Raw genomic sequence first — 20,704 nt, forward strand, 5'->3', positions numbered from 1 at the left:
AAGCTCTCGATGTTGCTGAGAAATCAACAAGCAAGGAAAAGAAACAAAAACAGTAGAAGAAGAAAAAGAAGATCAAAATAGTGGAACAAAATAGTTCGAATCATGAAGGAAAAGTGCCAAGCTACAGTGTTGAATGACAGTAATAATAACACTAATGCTAATAGCAGGTAATATAGCTTTGAGTACTTTTAATTACTATTAAAATGTAATTACAAATTTTTATTTCACATAATTAAAATCCAATGATTACGAATTGTATTAAAAATTGAATAAAATTACAAGAACTGATAAAAGAGTTAAATGTTAATATAATTAAGTTATCAATATTTATAAAATTATTATTTGAAAAAATAAAATTAAAAAAATTTAAACCAATAAAATTTATTGTAGAAGGCTAGTCGGTAACAATGTAATAGTTGGATTTGTTTTCAGTAAAATTGTTGTAGGAGTGTGATTATGTGCTGAAACTATTTTGCATTTTGTTTATTTATTTATATATTTAGTTATTTATTTTTGCCTCTTTATCTGTTGGGTGATATTTTCAGTCAAGATGGTTGTGATAATCCAACAAAGATATATGTGGGAGGATTTCCCTATTACTCTACCGAGGATGATGATATTCGAAGTTATTTTGAGAGATGTGGCACCATAACTGAAGTTGATTGCATGTATTTTTCTGAGAGTGGCAAGTTTAGAGGGATTGCTATTATTAGTTTTAAGGTCAGTACTAATCACTTAAGCACTCTGCATTTCATTGTATTTCAAGTTCAATATATTATACAATCTCAAGTTGAATGAATGGATTTTTATTTGAGCGTCCTTGTATAGTAAGGTTAATTGCAACTTCACTTTACTCATTTTAAGATGCCATAGGTATCCATTTTATCAGAAGGCTAGAATAGGAGTGCATATTACATCTCATTTTATGCGGGTGTGGATTCGGGTTGTGTAAGGGTTTCTGGATCCAGTTTGGGTCTGCTTTTTATGGGCCAGACTATGTCCTAAGAAAAAAAACACTAACCCAAAATAAATACATAATGAAGAATAGACTCCCAAAAGAGTCGATACTTTATCTCAAATAATAACGAAGGAAGAACGCCATCTATTTTTGGGTTGGGGAGCATTGTGATTTTTTTAGCATTTCTCTAGGATGGAAGAACGCATGCAGCGCTATCTATTTTTCGCTGTCACGAAGGGGGCTCGTCCGGGTGTTTACTCAAGTTGGGAAGAGCCGAACGAGCAGGTGTCGAATTATAGTTTTCCCGAGTATCATGGTTTCAATAGCTACGAACACACGCTACAGTACTTCAAATCGAGAATGGCGTCCATTGATGATGACAAAGCTGTAAATGCGGAAATGTTTGGAACACAGAGCGAGGGAGTATCTGGAGGGAAGGGTGTGTTCCCTTCAGGCAGTAGTCAGCGACGTGGATTGGTTTCATGTAAGTGCTTATAAGGTTTCATGAAAGTTGTGGTATATAGTTTTGTAGCATGAATGTAATTGTTGACTACCAAATGATTTTGTTTAGGGCTTCCTGTAATTCCTCAAGAGGAACTAAACCCTGTTCCTGAGTTTGCCATAGTCAACAACATGGAGTTATGGCTGGTGAAGATTTGCCATGATTTTGAAATTCCTGGTCCATGCTTTTTCAAGCAAGAAAGATTTCTAAGAGAATCTCCCCCATTTTATGGATTCACAGTGGTAATTCCTGGCAATCCGTTTGAAGCTTCTATGGTTGCAAAGGGTCATTTTTCTTTGGTTGAAAAGGCTGCCCGCGAAGACGCAGCTTTGGAAATGCTTGGTCGGGTACTAGAAATCACCGGTAAGGAGATTCGCGATTATAACTACTTCAAAGTTAACCTACTTCGCGACTCAAAAAATGCACTTAGGGCAAAGGTTTGCCAGCTCGAAGAAGCCTACGAGAAGCTGAAGGCAAACTACGAAGCCCTTGTTAGCGCTCACATTGATGGGAAATCTCTGAGTGTGTTGTTTTCGATTTTTTTAGGGGTTCTATAATTAACTTAATGGGTTGAGGTTAAGGTGATTATGTTTTCTAATTGTTAGGTATGTTGTATTTGGCGTTTGATGTTTTCGTATTTGGCAATGTCCTTGATTGTGTTGTTTTTGTTTTTGTTTTGCCAGGGGTTCTATAATTAACTTAATGGGTTGAGGTTAAGGTGTTTATGTTTTCTAATTGTTAGGTATGTTGTATTTGGTGCTTAATGTTGCAATGGATTAGTTAATTAACATGACTTTGTTTAACTTGTCTGTTCTTGATTTTTAATTTGCTTCAAAATGTGTTGTTGCCAATAACTTTTGACTAACCAAGTACAAAGTTGTAGGGTTATATTTTGTTAGTATTTTACTATGAAAAAAGTAATTAGTATGAGTAATAATAAATGCCAGTGCTCTGTATGTGGCTTCTGTGGTACTGCTTACACTTGTTGCAGTCACCTCTGTTCGAAGTCAGAGTCCTTAAAGGAGCAATTTTTGTCGCCATTTGTTCAGCTATGCTTAGCAGGGATTGTCATGATAGAGATTACTTTGGAAATAGAGGTTAGGCAGTCGCTGGTTTGAGGATAGAATCTCAGTATAAGGCCAACTTGACTAGAAGATAAAATTTGTTCCAGTTCTATTAGGATAACTATTAGGATAACATATATGGACTATAATGTTAGTGCCGTGTGTTCTTTATTTTTTTAATGTGGATGAAAGACCATGGATTCAGGGTAAGTGAAATATAGAGGGAGAGTATTTGAGTTGAATTTATATTTGAATCCGATAGTGGTAGGAATAAGTAATTTTTTTTTGCTCTAAAATTGGCCAATAATTTAGTTTGTTGCTTTGTTATGGCCTTATGGGTGTTATTGGTGAACAAGTACGTTGAAAATGTAGTAAAGCAGCATATGTTTTATAAAATAAATTAAAAATAAGATACTAAGAACATTAAGGAAAGAATGTCGTTTTCTCATTAAATGTACTCATTATTAGTTTTGTCGTTTTCATTGATAGGGAGTAAGAACAAAAAAAAAAAACCCTCTGATGTAATTCAAGCTTTTTATATGGTACAAGCTTTGTGTAGAATTGTTGTACTTACAGAAACCCAAATTGTTGGCCGTATCCCTTTAGTAGCAACAGTAAGCATAATTTTAAAATGAGGAGATCAAATCTTTAACTTATAATTACTCGGAATTTTTTTAAAAAATTAACAATATTTTTTATGTTAAAATTTTTTGTGTGGTTTAATTATTCTGTTTGTTGTTGTGATTTTATTAATCTTTTCAATTAAATTTTTATAAATTAAATGTTTATGATTGAATTTTTATATTACATAAATATTATAAATTAAGTTTTTTAAGTTATTTTTTGTTAAAAAATACAAGTATCTTTTAAAATTTTATTTTTGTAATTGATGTAAAATGCATTATGAAATATTCTAGTATTATGTATTCTTAGCTAAAAAACTAACTACTAAATGTGTAATTACAAATTTTTATTTAACATAATTACAATCCAATCATAACTTTTTAAACTAATGAATTTTATTAAAAATTTAATAAAATTACAAGAACCAATAAAATAATTATAATTTTATTATAATTAATTTATTAGTATTCATTAAATGAATATTTGAAAAAATAAAATTAAATAAATTTATACCAAAATAATGTTTGTTAAACATAAAAAAAATAAAATTAGATAACAATTTAATAATCATATATATAAAGAACTAGAGATGTTGAGATGGGGGAGGGGCCCACCCCATGATTCTGTCACTGGGTAGTACGTATCACTATTCACTAACTATACTTGTCGTGATGAAGTGCATGAAATTTTACTATAAATTTGCTAGTTGTGAACCCTGATGCATAGTGAGGGCTGATCTTCTTTGACTTTTGAAAATTTTGCAATGGAACCTTCAAGGATATGCCATGGATCTGCCCTCACTCAAGAAGCTAAGCTGTTTACGTATGTATCTCAAAGTATCCATTAGAACTTCATGAATTATAGTTATAATAGTAGATTCTAATTTATTTTCTCCATCCGCGTAGGAATCAACGTCTCAACTCCGAAAAGTTCGTGGTCTCTGCGAAGGTTGCATCAGCGCTTTTTTCTTCTGTTCAAGACCATCATGTTTTGAACTGCATGTTTGAGAATGCTGCTGGTGGGGCGGGCAGTTCCAATTTGCATGTACCCAACCAAGATCATGAGGTCCTCGATGGTAGTCCAGTCATAGTTGCTGCAGATACCGATGATGACAACCCTGCCGGGCAGGTAACGGCACCACCTGTTATGGGGAGAATGCTCTTCCATTCACCAACGCTAACACGTTATGGATAAGAACCTCCTAAGAGGTCGAGAGTTGGTTCAAGCAATAAGGCATCTCGTGTAAGATTGATTCGTTGTATGAATCATGGTTGTTACCTCCATGTTAACGCATGTAGCTTGTGGTTTATGTTTTTCTTTGGTTTATGCAGAAAAATTGTAAGCCAATGTTTAAGGTGACGTTCAACATGGACTTCAGCCACGAAGAAACTCTGTTGTTTAATTACTTGTTTTTTGAGGGCCATCCGATGGAGTATGTGGATTTTTTTTAATTTCCTCTTAATTTGTGTATGATTGTGTAAGTACGCCTGTTAACAAGTACAATGTACTGAACACAGAGACACTATGGTGAGAATGCGTGAATGTCGCGTCACTAGGCGTCACATAGAAACTCTAATTCCTGGACGTCTGATCGATGGAAGAGTTGTTGAAATGGTGGCCATGCGTAACACTTGCTCCATCCAACACTTGAATCATCCATACTTTTGGTGCCTTCCACCTCGTTTCGCTGTGAGTTGATCCTTCCCTGCTACTTTCTTCTGTGGGGTTTATTTTGGGTTTGTAGCCTTGAATTCTCATGCTAGGAGTATTCTTTTAGGAAGATGTTAGTAAGGGGTTGTTGGTGGATGAACTTATTGAAACGTATTTGCCATTCTGGGTTAAGCCAAGTCGATTTCTCAATCGAGTAAGTAATGACATTCTTATCTGTTACATTTGACAATGCTGTTATTGTATTTTTATTAGAAAAAGTTTTAAAATCCAATTGAATCTGGAATCAGATTTTCATCCCCGTCGAAGACATCTTCTTCCATTGGTATTGCATCGTGGTTGACTTTGCTGATAAAACAGTATACCACTTGGACTCGTATCCAGATCCAAACATGATTGCCGATAGGGAAAGTCTAATCCGCAACATGGTAGGCGAGCTTGTTAATCAATGGACATCATGGACATCCATCTTTCGCATTTTATACGGCTCATTGTGTGTTTTGTGTATATTTTCAGGTTGAAAGGCTCCACGACTTGATGACATATCCCGATTATGGTCCTCTTCGAGCATTTACACCAACAGACCTTCGTGAGTGTCCAATTAGGCGAGGGTAAGGGATCCTAAACTGCAACACAAGGTTATAGCTATAACTGTTTAACTGCAATTAAATTATTCAATCACATGTGACCATGCTAACTGAAACCCCACCGATTTGAGCGTATGCAGTTATAGTGCGGCAGCTTGGGTTATTTCATGGCTGGACCCAGAAGGAATGTTTAATGCGTTGGAAATCAGCGGAGTGGTAACACCTTGTCATTATACCGTGAAGCATAATTAACTGTTCCATCAATAACTGTTCCATTAGTAATTAAGTGTGCATAACGGTTTTTAGGTGTTCTTATAATAGAAACCATTATTAACTGTTCCATTAGTAATATAGTATGCATAATTGTTTTTAACTTACTTTTAATTGTCAAATTTATCGCAATGTGTAGCTGGATGATTCAACTCTAAGAGGCAGGACCACTGTTTCCCTGGCTGGTGGCCCTTTTAATGCCACTGGAAGCCTAGTTAAAATGTGGGCTAAGCAGTGGCAGAGGCTTGGCATCTCGAGGAAGTAACTGTCGTGGCATCTAAGCATTATCTCCCTCTAATGGCATCATTAGAATTGTGTTTAGCTTAGTCTATGTAGGGTTTATTTTAAAGTTGTTTGTTTGTGTCTCATGGTAGCTTATACGCTCATGAGAATAATAACGTAAATTGGGTACGTACTGCATAGTATGGCCTATCCTTCACAAGTGCTATGTTCATTGTGTTGTGTTGCTATGTGTGATTAACTAGTCATTGAGGGTAGGGTCGGACTTATGCTATGAGAAAGTGTTGTGTGTTCACTTTATTTGTTAATAAGATTCATCGTTTATGAAAAAAATCAGTGCATTTGCTATATTTAAGCTTAAAACGTTATTAGGATAACAAGGAAAAATGTTAAATAGTCGTCACTTAACTAGCTTGCCAAAATTTAATTTCTTTTGGATTGAATCCACAATACAAAATGAACTATCCTTGATTAGTGATAGGCTGATTAGTGCAATATATATACAGAATTATCATCTCCTATGCCCAATTTTCTTCGTGACACTCCTTATGCATGTGTATAACATCAGATTTAGAAAAACAGATCCGTCATTTAGGGAGACTATGGTGATACCGATGACCTCATTTTTTATTGATGTAAGATAATAATTGAGAACATGCGATACTTTTGTTTTAGCCTTCCAGAGGAGACAATGGAAAAGTGTTCTTTTTGCCTCGTTGACTTATGGATTTTTGGTACAGCCACCAGTGTATATTACCCATTGTGTAAATCTTTAATTTATTGGACCAAGGGTGATAACGACAAAATAGCGCATACAAGCCTAACCGGGCCATTCAGAAATTTAATTTTTTATTATCGTTTTTGCTCAAAAAAACTGAGTGTTATATCTACTAACAAATGTTATATGAAACTCTGGCCGAAAATGACATCGACCCTTCAATGACAAAAGCAAGATTTTTAAAGATTATGCTTGCATAAAAAACTATCTGCTTGTGATTGTCGCATTATTTGATCAACATTCTTAAACCTTTCTATTAAACCTCTAAATCAATTATTCTTTGATAATATAACTTGATGTCTATCTCCATTGATAGCTAATTCTGTTTCACTTTCTGTTAAACCTTTTAATTGTTAGTAAACAGTATTTTTATTCCTGGCTCATAAGAAGGCAGGGGACAAATTGTGATTAATTAAAGTAATTAATTTTTTGTTACATTGCAAAAGTTACTATGGTTAGGTTAGATGTGAATATTGATTATAAAAATTGCATTTTTATAAGATTTAAAAATTTCTATTATGTAATAGATTAAGTAATGAATACGTTACAAATTTTTTTAGTACTTATAAATTTTGGTAAAAAAGTTTTAAAATTTATAGAATTATTGACAATAATTATGGAAAAAATGCTTATAATAAAAAATAGTAAAACCTTATAAAAATGTCTAAATTTAAGCTTTTTATTACAATTTTAGTTGTACTCACTACAAAATAAATTAAAAAAAAATTAAAAATTATGACATTATATAAAAATAACTATAGTTAGATTAAATGTTAAAAAAAAATAATTATATTGCTGTTTGATTGTAAAAGTCACAATGGTTACCTTAAATTGATAATATTTATTATAAAAATCACTATATTTAGATTAAAATAAAAAGTAGTTGAATTTTTTTTATATGTATAAATTAATAAACAAAAGTGTTAACCTAAATCCTAATCATGAATGAAAATGTAATAACCTAATTCTTAGTGAGATTGGAAAACTTTAAACCCAATCCAAGTCTTAACGACAATATAAAACCCTAAACCCTTAAGCATGTACCATGAACAAAAAATGTATATATTTAAATTAATAAAATAAATTGTTAACCCTGAACCCTAATTATCTAAGATAACCTAAACCTCAATCACAATGTGAAGAATAATTCCCTAAACCAGTTACCATGAAATTTTTTTTATCTATGTATGAATTAATCAGATAATGAAATGGCATTTCATGTTACACGAATGTCGTAAAACAAAAAATATTCCCATTTATAAAGTATAAAAAATTTTATTATGTAATAGGTTCGATAATGAGTACATTATAAATTTTTATAGTACTCATAACATCTTTTAAAATAGTTTTAAAATTTATAGCATTATTTACAATAATTACAAAAAAACCTACAAAAAAGTTTTTTAACCCGATTTAAAAAAGTTTAACTTAAAATTTGTGTTCCAATTTTAGTTGTATTCGTTTCAAAATGAATTACAAAAAATTTTAAAAATGATAATAATTTGTAAATAATTTTAAAAAAAATTAAAAAATTGTGAAAATTTTGTAGGAGATTTAAGAATTTCATAAAAATATAAAAGATAGGAATGACCATGTGTTTTAAAGATCCGTTAATCATATCACTAACGATCTAGTTCAAAATGAACTATTTGTTAGAAACCAAATATAGTTCTACATAGAGTTTGTCTCCAATTTAAAATTTACTGAGTAGCTTAAATGACGGTGTTATCCTTCCCTTCTAAGTTGCCTTTTTCGATGTACAAGGTTGACTGAGCTCATGTCACGATATCATATTCACAATCACAGTAAGAGAAATATGTGTTTAAGAGTTTTTCTCCTATTGTAAGGCAGATGTAACCTAAGTTTGGCAATGGCATTCTGTCTCTTATGGGAAGACACAATGGCGTTCAAACATAAAATTTTTGTTTGTATTAGACCTTCATATTTTATTAATAGAATGAAGATTCCCAGCGTTGCAAACATATTGATCATAGTATTTTTCACGTACTGAGTTGAGTTCGGCCAACCATTATGGATGCCTCACCCCAAGCCAAAGCCACCATGGACGTAGACGACTCCCCCAACCCAGATACTGAGTGTCACTTGAACGATGAGGCACATGAAATACCCGATGCAGCCACGTTAACCCAACCTTCCGTGAATGTAAGTGGCCTTTGTCACCTTCATGCCGTGTCCTATGTAAAACCCATGTGTTTATCATTTTTGCATGCCTTGCAGGTTGGAGATCCACTCTACGGTAAGCTAACAGGAAGTCTGAGGGCACTCTCTGTTGCAGTTAAAGCTTTTACCTGTAAATTAGAGGTACATTGTCCTTCTATCGAACTGCAGATTTTTATCATTTTGAGTGCTTAAGGTAATGATATTATTTTTATGTCAAAGACGAGGATACTGACTTAAAATTTTTCTTCGCCGAACCCACTTCCAGTCATGTGAACTCTCTGCAAAACATAGTGATCAGAGGTTGGAGTTGATATCCTCTAGTGTGCTTCGTATTGAGCAGAACACGTTAAAAATAATATCCCAACAAGTCCAACAAGAGAAACCTGTTGCGGGAATGACAAAGAAGTCTAGGATGGAAAGGGACATGTCGGATGTGACTCAAAACCTTGCGGCGAGGACGACTCCAAAGAAGAACGATCATCACAATGGTAGGAGCAACCTCTTCGACGACTTCAACACTACCATCCATATGCCGATAGAAATAACAAAGGATGATGATGAATGGCTCATTCGTGGAACTGCCGGACGACCTGCCACTGCACATTGGAAGCCAGCGAAGGCCTCCTATCGCAAAGTGAATAACAAGGTACAGTGATATGGTTTAGGGTTCTACCATTCAAAGAAAAAGATATATATAGGTTTATAGAAAAAGATATAGTTAAATGAAGCTATTTTTAAAAAGCAAGAAAACGTATTAGTCACTTTGAAGTTGTTAATATTTATTATTCTCAGTGTCAATGGCTACGTCCAGTAAATTTCATTTTATCGTTTTTATTAATTTGATTTTCCATACAGATTAGTTAGGTTTGTAGAAAGTAATGTTTTTTTTTTGTTTCGGTCAGTAAGGAACAGTTACTTTATTTGCAAATCATGCGTTGTTGAAATTGTTTATTTTATTGGGCCAACAAAAAATTTGTTTCTGGGTCCACTGAGGGGTGCTCATGGGTTGCTTCATTGTGTAGTGTAAAGGGGAGCAGCAGACTCTAATTTCCTCCAAAGGACCCCATTTCACTCCAGGTGGGGCTTTCAATGGAGGAATTACAGGATCTCACAGCACTAGAGAACCTTTGCTTGGCCGCCCAGCCATGCTATTCAGCAATTCCACTGGACTAGGGTTATCTACGATTGGGGGAAAAGTTATTGAGGGCACACCGACCAACATGGCAACACCGAGAGCTACCTCCTTTAGCGAAATGCATGCTTTCAACTCTCATCGGATTCCCGGTAGCGAGCCAATTGGAACTAAGCCAATGGAAACATCCACAGTCAAGCTTTTTGGTAGCCCAATGAACATGTCCCCTCCTCATCACAACAAAATGAATCAGCCTATGTAGAGCAAGGCACAGACGTTGCTGAAGCCAACAGACACGGTGCTGTCAGAGTTGCAGATCTCAGTCGCGACATACGCATTCAATCCGCAAGGAGAAGCCATGTGAGCCATTTTTTTGCCCATGCATTATTAATTTAAGCAATTTCTACTTGCAAGACCAAGTAGTTAACTTTCACTCTCTCATATGGCATGTTCGGGTTATTAAAATTGCATGGCTGAAACTCCCAGGGAGGACTTGGTCAAGTTCGAGGATTGCGTCCTCAAGAGACACCACATCACGACACTGCGCCCAGGTCAGATTCCGGATGACAAAATATTTGTGGGATTTGCAATGAAAGTTACCTTATCCAACCAACTCTAAGATGCACCAACGTTTTGGTGTCTACCTCTGTCTTTTGCGGTATGCTTCAATGTGTTGTGACTGCATTTTACTTTCTAGTAATAATTGCGGGGCAATCTTTGCCTAGTAATATATTCTAACTACAAACGTAGTATGTCTTTTTTAACCTACTATTATGATCGTCGATTTCAAGGCTGACATTCAAGAGGGCAAGGACACGCACCAACTCTTACAGAAATATAAGGACCCATGGATGAAGGGATCATCAACTTTGAATTATGTGAGTTACATCACGTCTAATGTCATCATCTAGTTTAAGTCATTTTTGAAAGTATGACTTGTTTTTTGTTATTCGCAGGCGTATATCCCCTTGAGGGAGCCAACAAGACACTGGTATCTGATGGTAATTGGATTCAGAGAGCGCATTCTATACCATTTGGATGCTTCAATGACCGAAGAAGAGAGCATTAGAAGAAAAGCCGTCATTCGATTTGTGGTAATGACTCTTTTGATTAAATTAGTTGATACTGATTTAATTCACACTTGTACTAAAGAATGCTTCTACTACAAACAGGGGAATGAGGTCTCTTGTATAATTGCGGCACCACACTTTCCACTTGAATTCTTGAAGACTGCTGGAGGAGTTATATGCTTTGGGATATCAGATGCTAGCGGATTACCATCATTTCAAACTCGGTATCTTTTTAAACATTTCAGGCTTGTCAATTTATTTGCTGGAACGCTTTTTTTGAAACCTAGTTAAATATTTTGAGCTAAAATGTTGTTACCTTATTGGAATAAACAGTGCAGCCTCTGAGATTTGGGTACTGAATTGGATGGCAATGGGAGGTGCTTTCCAGCACAATCTTCATCCCCAGGTATAAGACGTGACCTTTTGACAGAAACACCACACAATGTTGCTATTATGGTAAATTAATATATGTTCATGTTTATCTTTAGATGAATGACAGCATGGTCAGAATGCATACTGTGCTAGGCCTCTTGATGTCTCCTTTTAATGAGAGTACGGAATGGATGAAGAAGAATGAATCAACAGTTTGAGTTTATGCAACTGGAAGGCTTAATGCGAGTATTATTGTATGTTAAGTAGTATCGTCATTCTTTATTTGGCTTTGAAGACTATGTTTGTTGTCATCGTTTTGTTGAATTTGGAGGCTATGTTTATAGCTATTTACAACCAGTATGAATCGTATGTTAAGTACTCTATAGTCGTTTATCCCTATGAATTATGATGCATTAAGTCAATTGTCAGCTACATAGGTTTAACTCATTTTTGATAATAATATTATCATCATCATCATCATCATCATCATCATCATCATCATCATTATTATTATTATTATTATTATTAGCAGTGAAGATCCTTCACCATATAAGGAAAATTAAATAACCCTTGACACCACACTATACCCTAATTGTATCCATTAACATTAATAGGAGTAAGATACTAGTTTAGGATCAAATTAATCTACATGAGTTCAACATATACAATTTTATTCAGTATGACAGCAGCTCATCTTGCATTCACATACTTCACAAGAATTCTACCTAGTAAATGGAAATAATCATAAAAGCCTAAGAAGTAAAGAATTCGAATGCTGATTTTGCAGAACGGCATTCTTATTGCAATCGTTAATTGTTGCCAATTTAGCTGCATCTAATTGAAGATTTTCAAGGCTTCTAAAATCTTTTGAAGTTTGAAAATCTCCATTTGCTTAGACTCTTCATTCAAAGCCTGCATATGAGTGTAGAATAAAATCATGATAATTTGGATACATGAAACCTTGAATTCAAATAATAAAAAAAAGATTACAAACCAGAGAAAAGGACGAAAAAAATGGGGATAACACAATTTGGAATGTTGTCAACAGGTAGATATGCCACATAATTAAATGATAGGAGGTTAACTACAAATTTTCACATAACAGAGTAATCATGCATGTAAACAAAGAGGGGTAGGTAACCGGAAATAGTGCACGAAATGACCTCCAGTCACAATTTCTAGGTAAAATCGTAGAACCCCCAAAAACCAAATATATCAGCCTTTTTAACTGCACTAATAAAGGAAATCACTTGGATACGTCTCTGAAGCTCTCCTTTAGCTTGTTTACGCTGCCTAAGGCATTGTATTGCCACAATTGAAGCTTGACGTTGTCGGAAAGTTGAGCTAACCTTGGCCATCCTCCAATATGCCTGTGATATTGAAGTTAAGTGTTCAATAAAATAATACGGCAGATACCATCATGCCTGAGTAACAACTACACACATACGGTGTATTTCTGAATAGAGATAGTTGCAGCGGTCTACCTCTTTGCAAAGTAAAACTTTCGTGCAATGAGATTAAAATCAGCATAAGTTCAGAATCAGTTAACTAACACAAACCGTTTTCCATTCAGTCTCCACACTATCATATCAAAAGTTCAGAAATAGCAGGACACATGCACACATAATCAGGGATATCAAAATGGTAGAAGGATGAAAATAAATATAGCAGATGCACATATGGTCACACCACAAACCATCAGGTGCAACCAACAAAAAAAAAGGAAAAACAACACATAACAAGCACCATCTTCACAAATATGGATTCAGTTTGTAGGGATGAAGTCGGTTCCCAGCTTAGGTTCCTCGATAGATTGGTCAGTGTAGTCTTCTTCGATAGCATGGTCAGCGCCATGAGGCCTAAGTTGCATGATAGGCGATTATGGCCCACCTGTCGATAAAGTCCACACCATTTAAGGCCTCTTAGTGGGGGATAGTTCAACGACCCCTTTCTATGTCGCCTAGTACGACAGACCATTTGTGGATCCCTCACACATCCTTCAAGAGTGGTGGACTCTACATTCTGCATTGTGGCCGACTCAGGTGACTCTCTTAGCTGCTTTAGACAAATGATTTCGTTCTTGATCTTGCCAGTGACATCTACAAATTGTTCAACTTTCTTACAAGCAAGCACACACATCTCTCTACATAGATCGTTCAACATCCGATTTCAACAAGTCACCATGGAATCCCAACAAAAGGGTCCCTTATCCATGAATGCCCTCACTCTAGACCTAGCATTCTTTGACCACCTTGCCAAGAAGAGACTGTTTGGAATTTCGGTGAAGTCTAAATGTACAAGTACTGCAACGACATGATCACAAGGTATACCGAGAGATTCCATCCTCATGTAAGAGCACTTAAAAATAGAAGAACTAGGGTAGTGAGATACCTGCCACTCCTTCCATGAATTGCCCCACCGTGAAAGGGTATAAATCTCACATGTTGGTGTGAGTGTGCATGATCGGACCTTCAAACTGCACGCCTTTGTCAACATCGGCCGGAATAGGAAGAATATTTCTCTTGTGAGTATATTTGCAGTTGATCTCTCTAGTGCATGGAGTGGACTTTGTAGTACCAGATCGCCTACCATAGATTCCAGGTCAGTTTGGCATTCCCTCGACCTCATTTGTGATATACAACGAAAAAATTGCTCAACGAAATCTCTCAAATTGTGCCGCGAGTGAACAAATTTTCCAAGAATTGAATGCAGCCCCTCACATCTAGATGTCGTCCTGAAACCCCCAAAAAAATGCCCACGAATGTGTGCTGTAGCCCACATTTTCCTCCTAGCATAAAGGTCACACACCCATTGATTATCCTCGAGGCCAAGTTTTGAAACCATCATCTCCCACCGGTTTTGGAACTCTGATATCTCATAATCGAAAAACATGCATCTTTTAAACTCAGACGTGAAGGTTGGGTTCCCAAGGTTGGCTGTTGCATTCCTAATTAAGTGCCATGCACAGAGCCGGTGGTAGGCACCAGGAAACACTGATTCAATGGCCTTCTTCATGGCTCCGTGACCATCCGTGATAACACATTGAGGAGCTTTTCCATTCATACACTCCAAGAATTGTTGTAGTAACCAGGTATAAGTATCCTCATTCTCATTTGAGATAAGAGCAGCGACAAACACAATGGTTTGATTATGATGATTTACACCAGAAAACACAACTAGAGGACACATATATTTATTTTTCCGATATGTCGCATAAAACTCCAACACATCTCCAAAGATATGATAATCCAATTGACTACACTTGTCAGACCAAAAAAAAACGCACCAAACGACCCTCATTGTCAGCCAAGTATCGAACAAACATTCCAGAATCGTCTTTAGCCGTTGATTGTAAGAACTTTAAGCAAGCCATGGCATCCCCGCCTAAGAGCCTTCGTTGCTTGTCTATTTGGTTATACATGTCTCTCTTTAAAAATGGAACATTATGGAAGCTCCCTGCTGTGTTGACAAAGGATGCATAAATCTGAGGAGTCTTTATCCCGACTTTCAACATCATGTTCATTTGGTCGATTGCACCGGCATTCATCTTCCTGTGTCCCGAAAGCATGAAGGTCAATTCATTAGCAAGCATCTCATGGTTATGAACTTCTTGGAAATATGTTACGATCCATCTCCCAGTATCTATGTGGACATGAACACGCATCTCAGCCTGGCATCCACATCTAGTCTCTGATTTTGGCTCACGTTTACGTTGACTGCTCTCGTCATAGGATTTTAACTCTCTAAATCCCTGTCTAAAGCAGACAAATGACTGTTGTGTGACATCACCGTTAACATTGCGCCTCAACTTGCTCCTCCTTGCAGAAAACTCGTTCATTTTGGCATAAAAATTGTAGAAAGAGAAGGCGACATTAAGATCTGGGAAATATAGCAGCTTAATCTCACCACCGTTAATGACTTCAAGTTAAGACTACCAAGGTCAGCAATACGATCAATTGACCTGCCATCCCAGTTCTCATAGAAGTTATCATCAAAGAAATCGTCAGCTTCAAAATCCACATTCTTGCCTTCATCGCTTACAGGTTCTTCAGCATCACAAAAGTAACTTCCATCATCACAAAACTCATTTTCATGGTCAGGTAAATAACTTGGCAGGGCTTCACCCTCAAGAGAGACGTCATTATGGTTAAAGTAGGCTTCCTCCCCTGCTTGGGCCTACAAAAAAAAAATAAACACACTAAATCTACGTCAAATCTCCTAAATCTTTCCTGGACTTAAATGATTTACCGCATACAAATTTTTAATAAATTTACCCTTGTTTAATTTTGTGCACATCAATTTTTTATTTCTCATGAAAAAACCGTGACAGGAATAGATCCAAGGCCGTGTTGCTTTAAAAATCTATGAATCATGAATGATGATTTATGCATTCAATAAATAATGGTGTATTGCACTTCACCCCCCCCCCAACGCAATAGCAAACACAGACAGAACGGCATTGAAATTGAATATCATGTTATTTGCTTCACTTTATTACTAATTTTCGCTAAAATCTTATAATCTTACCATCACAACAATTAATGGAGCCTGCAGAGGGCAATCAATACTGGAATACAATTTTTATCAAATTTGTAAGCTTCATTGTTGTAGATCTACATTGGAAATAATCAAAATATTAGGTGTACAATTGTATGAATCAATAATAGGGGTGAGGGAAAATACAAGCAAGAAGAAGAAGTGGCCTCACGGTTCATGTCATTATCAATGTCGGCAAGGCACAAACAAAAATTCGAATTCACTCTTGTTCTTCTTCTTCTTCTGTTGTAATAAGATCTGCCATAATCACAAAACCACAAGTGTCATAGTATAATAAATTAATAATCTTCCAAGAGCTACAAAGAAAAGAAAAATAAGGAATTTTAAGACAGGATTAACAATCTTCCATTGGGTTTTAAAATATATTCTTAGTATCTAACAAAAGTTGCTCCAGCAGGATTGAAATGCAACTCCAATTCTCCAAACGAATTATGTTCCAAACTCAATACTAAAAATTGAAATATGCACTTAACTGTTTATTAATTTCACATTTCAAGATATGTCCCTATAAAATGGACTATTTTTTTGTAGTTAAAATCTTATAAGCGAGATGCTTATCTTTTAATACTAATTTTTTTTCACATGCATGCTATAATGATATAGTCACCAACCATGTAATTTTATCTGGCATCTTTGAAATTCTACCTCGGATGATAAGACAAGCCATGTGAATTCTTTAGCCCTACAACTTTGATCCTCTATCTTTTTTTAGTACATTTATAATGCAATGCATTTCGATTCTAAGTTAATAGTTAACACACTACAAAGTCAAACAACTCTGTTCTAAGAAAAACATATATATTCATACTACTTTGTAATACATTGTTAAATAAATATTTATTATGATATAAATGAAAAATTTTTATTAAAATAATCTAATAATCTTACCATCACAACAATTAATGGAGCCTGCGGAGGGCAATCAACACTGGAATACAATTTTTATCAAATTTGTAAGCTTCATTGTGGGTAGATCTACATTGGAAATAATCGAAATATTAGGTGTACCATTGTATAAATTAACAATAGTAGTGAGAGAAAATACAAGCAAGAAGAAGAGGTGGCCTCACAGTTCACGTAATTATCAATGTCGGCAAGGCACAAATAAAAATTCAAATTCACTCTTGTTCTTCTTCTTCTGTTGTAATAAGATCTGGTTCATGTAATTATCAATGTCGGGAAGGCACAAACAAAAATTCAAATTCACTCTTGTTCTTCTTCTTCTGTTGTAATTAGATCTGTCACAATCACAAAGCCACAGGTGTCATAGTATAGTAAATTAATAATCTTCCATGAACTACAAAGAAAAGAAAAATAAGGAATTTTAAGACATACCCAACATTCGTGGATCCAAAATGAACTTGGATCTGCTAAGAAATTCCCTTGCATTGAAGATCATCGGCTCTCTCTTCATCGCCGTCACATTCTTCTACTTGTGAATGCACTGGTCCGATAGCTACCTACAACTCATCTCCTTTTCAGACCCTAACCCCAACCGCCTTGGTTCCACATCCCCCAATTTCGACAAACATTTCAAAAAGTCGGCTATAGTTTTTAATGTACCTTTGAATGTATTCTGCTACCAGTTTTCACTTAGCATCTCTTCAAAACTTCTGAACATGAAGCTAAGTTATGGTTGCAACAATAGCTTCTGGGTATCACTTTCAATTTGCTGAAATTTTAATATTTTTTGAAAATGGGAATTTTTTTTGGACTGATGTTTTCATTTACTCAAACAATAAATTTACTATGACTCTATTATTAGGTATCCAGTAAAAACATATTGGGCTAGTTTTTATGAGGTCCATTCGGTCCACTTATACTTGTAGAACAAAAAAGGGGTACTTTATATAAAAAGAAATTGTTTAGGGTCTCTATACAAATATTATTTTTAATGAAAAAAAAATAAAACAAAAAGCAAAACAACCTAGAAACCATGTCAGACGGTACTAACCTCATGGGGAGGCTCATTCTGCCAGCCCCAGGCTAGAAGTCACCCTTCAACAATTAGCTGGTTGATGGGATATGTACTATTTTCCAGGTTTCAAGAAAATTGTAACACGCATCACTAACAACTTGTGACATCACTTGAATCCGTACGAGGCGCATACGGAGCCTGATTCAACGAAGCCTAGGCTAAAACTCACCTGTTTTCTTGGTGGTATATAGTCTTGTGGATCTCTTTCTCTTTACTGTTTTTTGTTTTTTGTTTTTTTCTTCTATCTTTATGATTATTTTAAGATGAAACATAAGAGGTGCGGCTAGTAAAGCTTTTTGTCGCATATTTAAAGAGGTTATAAACCAATATAAACTTGATCTGGTGATCTTTTTCGAAACCAAATGCAATAGGGACCATGCAGTGAAAGTTATTAAAAAGTTAGGATTTGTTAGTTATATTATAGAGGAGGCTCAAGGGTTCGCTGATGGGATTTGAATATGCTAGAACATGCAAAATTTGAACATTTTGATGGAGATATCACACCTACAATTTATTTATCTAAAATTTAGGTTTAATTACTTTGTTGGTCCTATAGTTTCGCAAAATTTTTAATTAGGTCCATATACCTTTTTTCTTTTTAATTGGGTCCCTACACCAATTTTTTTTCAATTAATTCCCTAGTAATTGGCTTAATTGTATAGGGACCCAACTAAAAAAAAATTGGTGCAGGGACTCAAATAAAAGGAAAAAAAATTATAGGGACTCAATTAAAAAAAATTGGTGCAAGGACTCAATTAAAAGGAAAAAAAAGTATAGGGACCTAATTAAAAATTTCGCGAAACTATAGAGACCAACAGAGTAATTAAACCTAAAATTTATGATGATAGAATTAAAGAATAGGGATGGCAACGGGTCCCCATGGGGCGGGGACATGCCCCCCGCCCCCGCCTCCATTATCCGTCCCCATCCCCGCGACGGGTAACGGGGACCCCGTATCCGCCGGGAATCTGAGTCTCCGCGGATATCCACGAATTTTTATAAAAATAATAAAAATTGAAAAAATTGAAAAAAATTAAAAAATTAAGATAATCTTCAATTATCATTACAAACATAATTTTCATAGTTTTTAAAGACTTAAATAGCAATAACCAACAAACACAAACATCCAAACATATTCATAATATTTCATAAACAACCATATAAACAACCAAACAAAGTTTATCACATTGTAAAAACAATAATTTTCAATCCTTCTTTCATCCCGTAGTGATGGTAGATCCTGATTTACTTGAATCCTACATCGAAAAGAAAACAAATTAAAATTAAAATCGTATAATAACTGAATAATAAGTCAATAATATGAAAAATAATGTATTGTATATAATTTAGTATTTTACTTACATCAATATTTCCTTCAATATTATGAATTGTATAGCACTCAAATGCTTATCTAAAAATTCAAAATCAAACTAAAATAATAAAAATTTCAGAATAATTATAACAAATGCTTAACCAAATCATAGTAATTATAACAAAAAAAGCAAATAAAGATAATGAAGATGATAACAAATGCTTAATTATAATCATATAAATTATACTTAACCTAACTCAGTAATTGTAACAAATGCTTAACAAAATCATAGTACACACAATTTCATAATCATAAACACACAAAATTTCAGAATAGCATCATAAATATATAACATAACAAATCTTGAAAATTACAATAAATAATGAAAATTTCATAGCCAAAGAAACTAGAATCAACAACTCAAAAAAATAATCATATAAAATTATACAATCAACAACGCATGAAGATTATAACAAATGCTTAATTATAATCATATAAATTATACTTAAAGCAAATCATGAAAAAAACAGAGTTCTATGACTTACCCAGTTACTCGACGGCGAAGAGGTGACAACCGGCGAAAGCGCGATGACAAGAGAAGAGGTGACGACCGGCGAAGACGTGAAGACGGTAAAGATGACGGACTCCCTGCTGCAGTGTGCGTGATGTATTGTGACCTGAATGACCTCCACTCCACAGTGCGTGAGAGGTGGCGGTGACGGACTGAGGGGGTGAGAGGTAGCGCCATAGCAGTGAAGGACTGAAAAGGTGGGAGGTGGTGGTCGGTGGTGGTGATGATGCGACCATGCATGGTTCAGAGAGGGCGAGAAGCTGAGGTTTGAGGGTGGTGAAGAGTTCAGAGACTAGGTTGAGGATTGTAAATTGTAAGTGTCACAGCTAGGGTCACTACAAGAATAATTAGTTTTAGCGACATACTTTTAGCGGCAATAATACAATGGCTGCTATTTTTTATATTTAAGTTATATTTTTGTGGTCATTATATATTTGCCATTAATACTATATTATTATGGCTGGTATAAGTTTTATTGAAATATTTTTTTATAACAATAGATCAATTACATAAAAAGAAGAAGACCCATCCAATAACCCAAAAGAAAAAGACCCACTTATTTCTCTTTCTGTGAAACCAAAGAGAAACCTAACCCTAAATCTATCCACCATCACCATCCCTCATCGCCGAACACTTCTCCTCCGGTAAAGGGTGCTATCGCCGCTGGCGGACAAACCGTTGGTGTCGTCGCATTCCTCGATCTCATTGCTGAACTCTTTTCAGTTCTCATCTTTCCTCTTCTCGTCGTCGTCGCACGAATGAAGCATTGACTTCGTGGCATCGCCGTCGCGAAGGTTGCTCGGTCGATCATCGTGTCTCTGAGCTCTCTCTCCTCCCGAG

General features: G+C 35.3%; 3 protein-coding genes and 1 pseudogene across 3 annotated transcripts; 3 read left to right on the plus strand and 1 right to left on the minus strand.

Annotated features, from left to right (window-relative positions):
- Positions 1 to 1,150: 1,150 nt before the first annotated feature.
- Positions 1,151 to 2,017, plus strand: LOC148581572 (uncharacterized). The gene is made up of 2 exons (XM_016323716.3): positions 1,151 to 1,442; positions 1,530 to 2,017. The coding sequence occupies exons 1-2, from the start codon at positions 1,151 to 1,153 to the stop codon at positions 2,015 to 2,017; spliced, it is 780 nt and encodes a 259-aa protein (XP_016179202.1).
- A 2,477-nt stretch (positions 2,018 to 4,494) lies between these two features.
- LOC110267882 (uncharacterized) lies at positions 4,495 to 5,938 on the plus strand. Its single transcript, XM_088501250.1, has 7 exons — positions 4,495 to 4,580; positions 4,666 to 4,837; positions 4,926 to 5,012; positions 5,107 to 5,244; positions 5,333 to 5,427; positions 5,544 to 5,619; positions 5,813 to 5,938. Exons 1-7 carry the CDS (start codon positions 4,495 to 4,497, stop codon positions 5,936 to 5,938), a joined length of 780 nt encoding a protein of 259 aa, XP_088357376.1.
- A 4,917-nt stretch (positions 5,939 to 10,855) lies between these two features.
- Positions 10,856 to 11,664, plus strand: LOC107621647 (uncharacterized). Its single transcript, XM_016323677.3, has 5 exons — positions 10,856 to 10,882; positions 10,961 to 11,098; positions 11,177 to 11,298; positions 11,408 to 11,480; positions 11,563 to 11,664. Exons 1-5 carry the CDS (start codon positions 10,856 to 10,858, stop codon positions 11,662 to 11,664), a joined length of 462 nt encoding a protein of 153 aa, XP_016179163.1.
- A 616-nt stretch (positions 11,665 to 12,280) lies between these two features.
- LOC107623556 (protein FAR1-RELATED SEQUENCE 9-like) lies at positions 12,281 to 15,110 on the minus strand (annotated as a pseudogene).
- Positions 15,111 to 20,704: the final 5,594 nt, after the last annotated feature.

The sequence above is a fragment of the Arachis ipaensis genome, chromosome B10, assembly GCF_059453495.1.
Source record: "Arachis ipaensis isolate K30076 ecotype BB chromosome B10, ASM5945349v1, whole genome shotgun sequence".
NCBI classification, from domain to species: domain Eukaryota; kingdom Viridiplantae; phylum Streptophyta; class Magnoliopsida; order Fabales; family Fabaceae; genus Arachis; species Arachis ipaensis.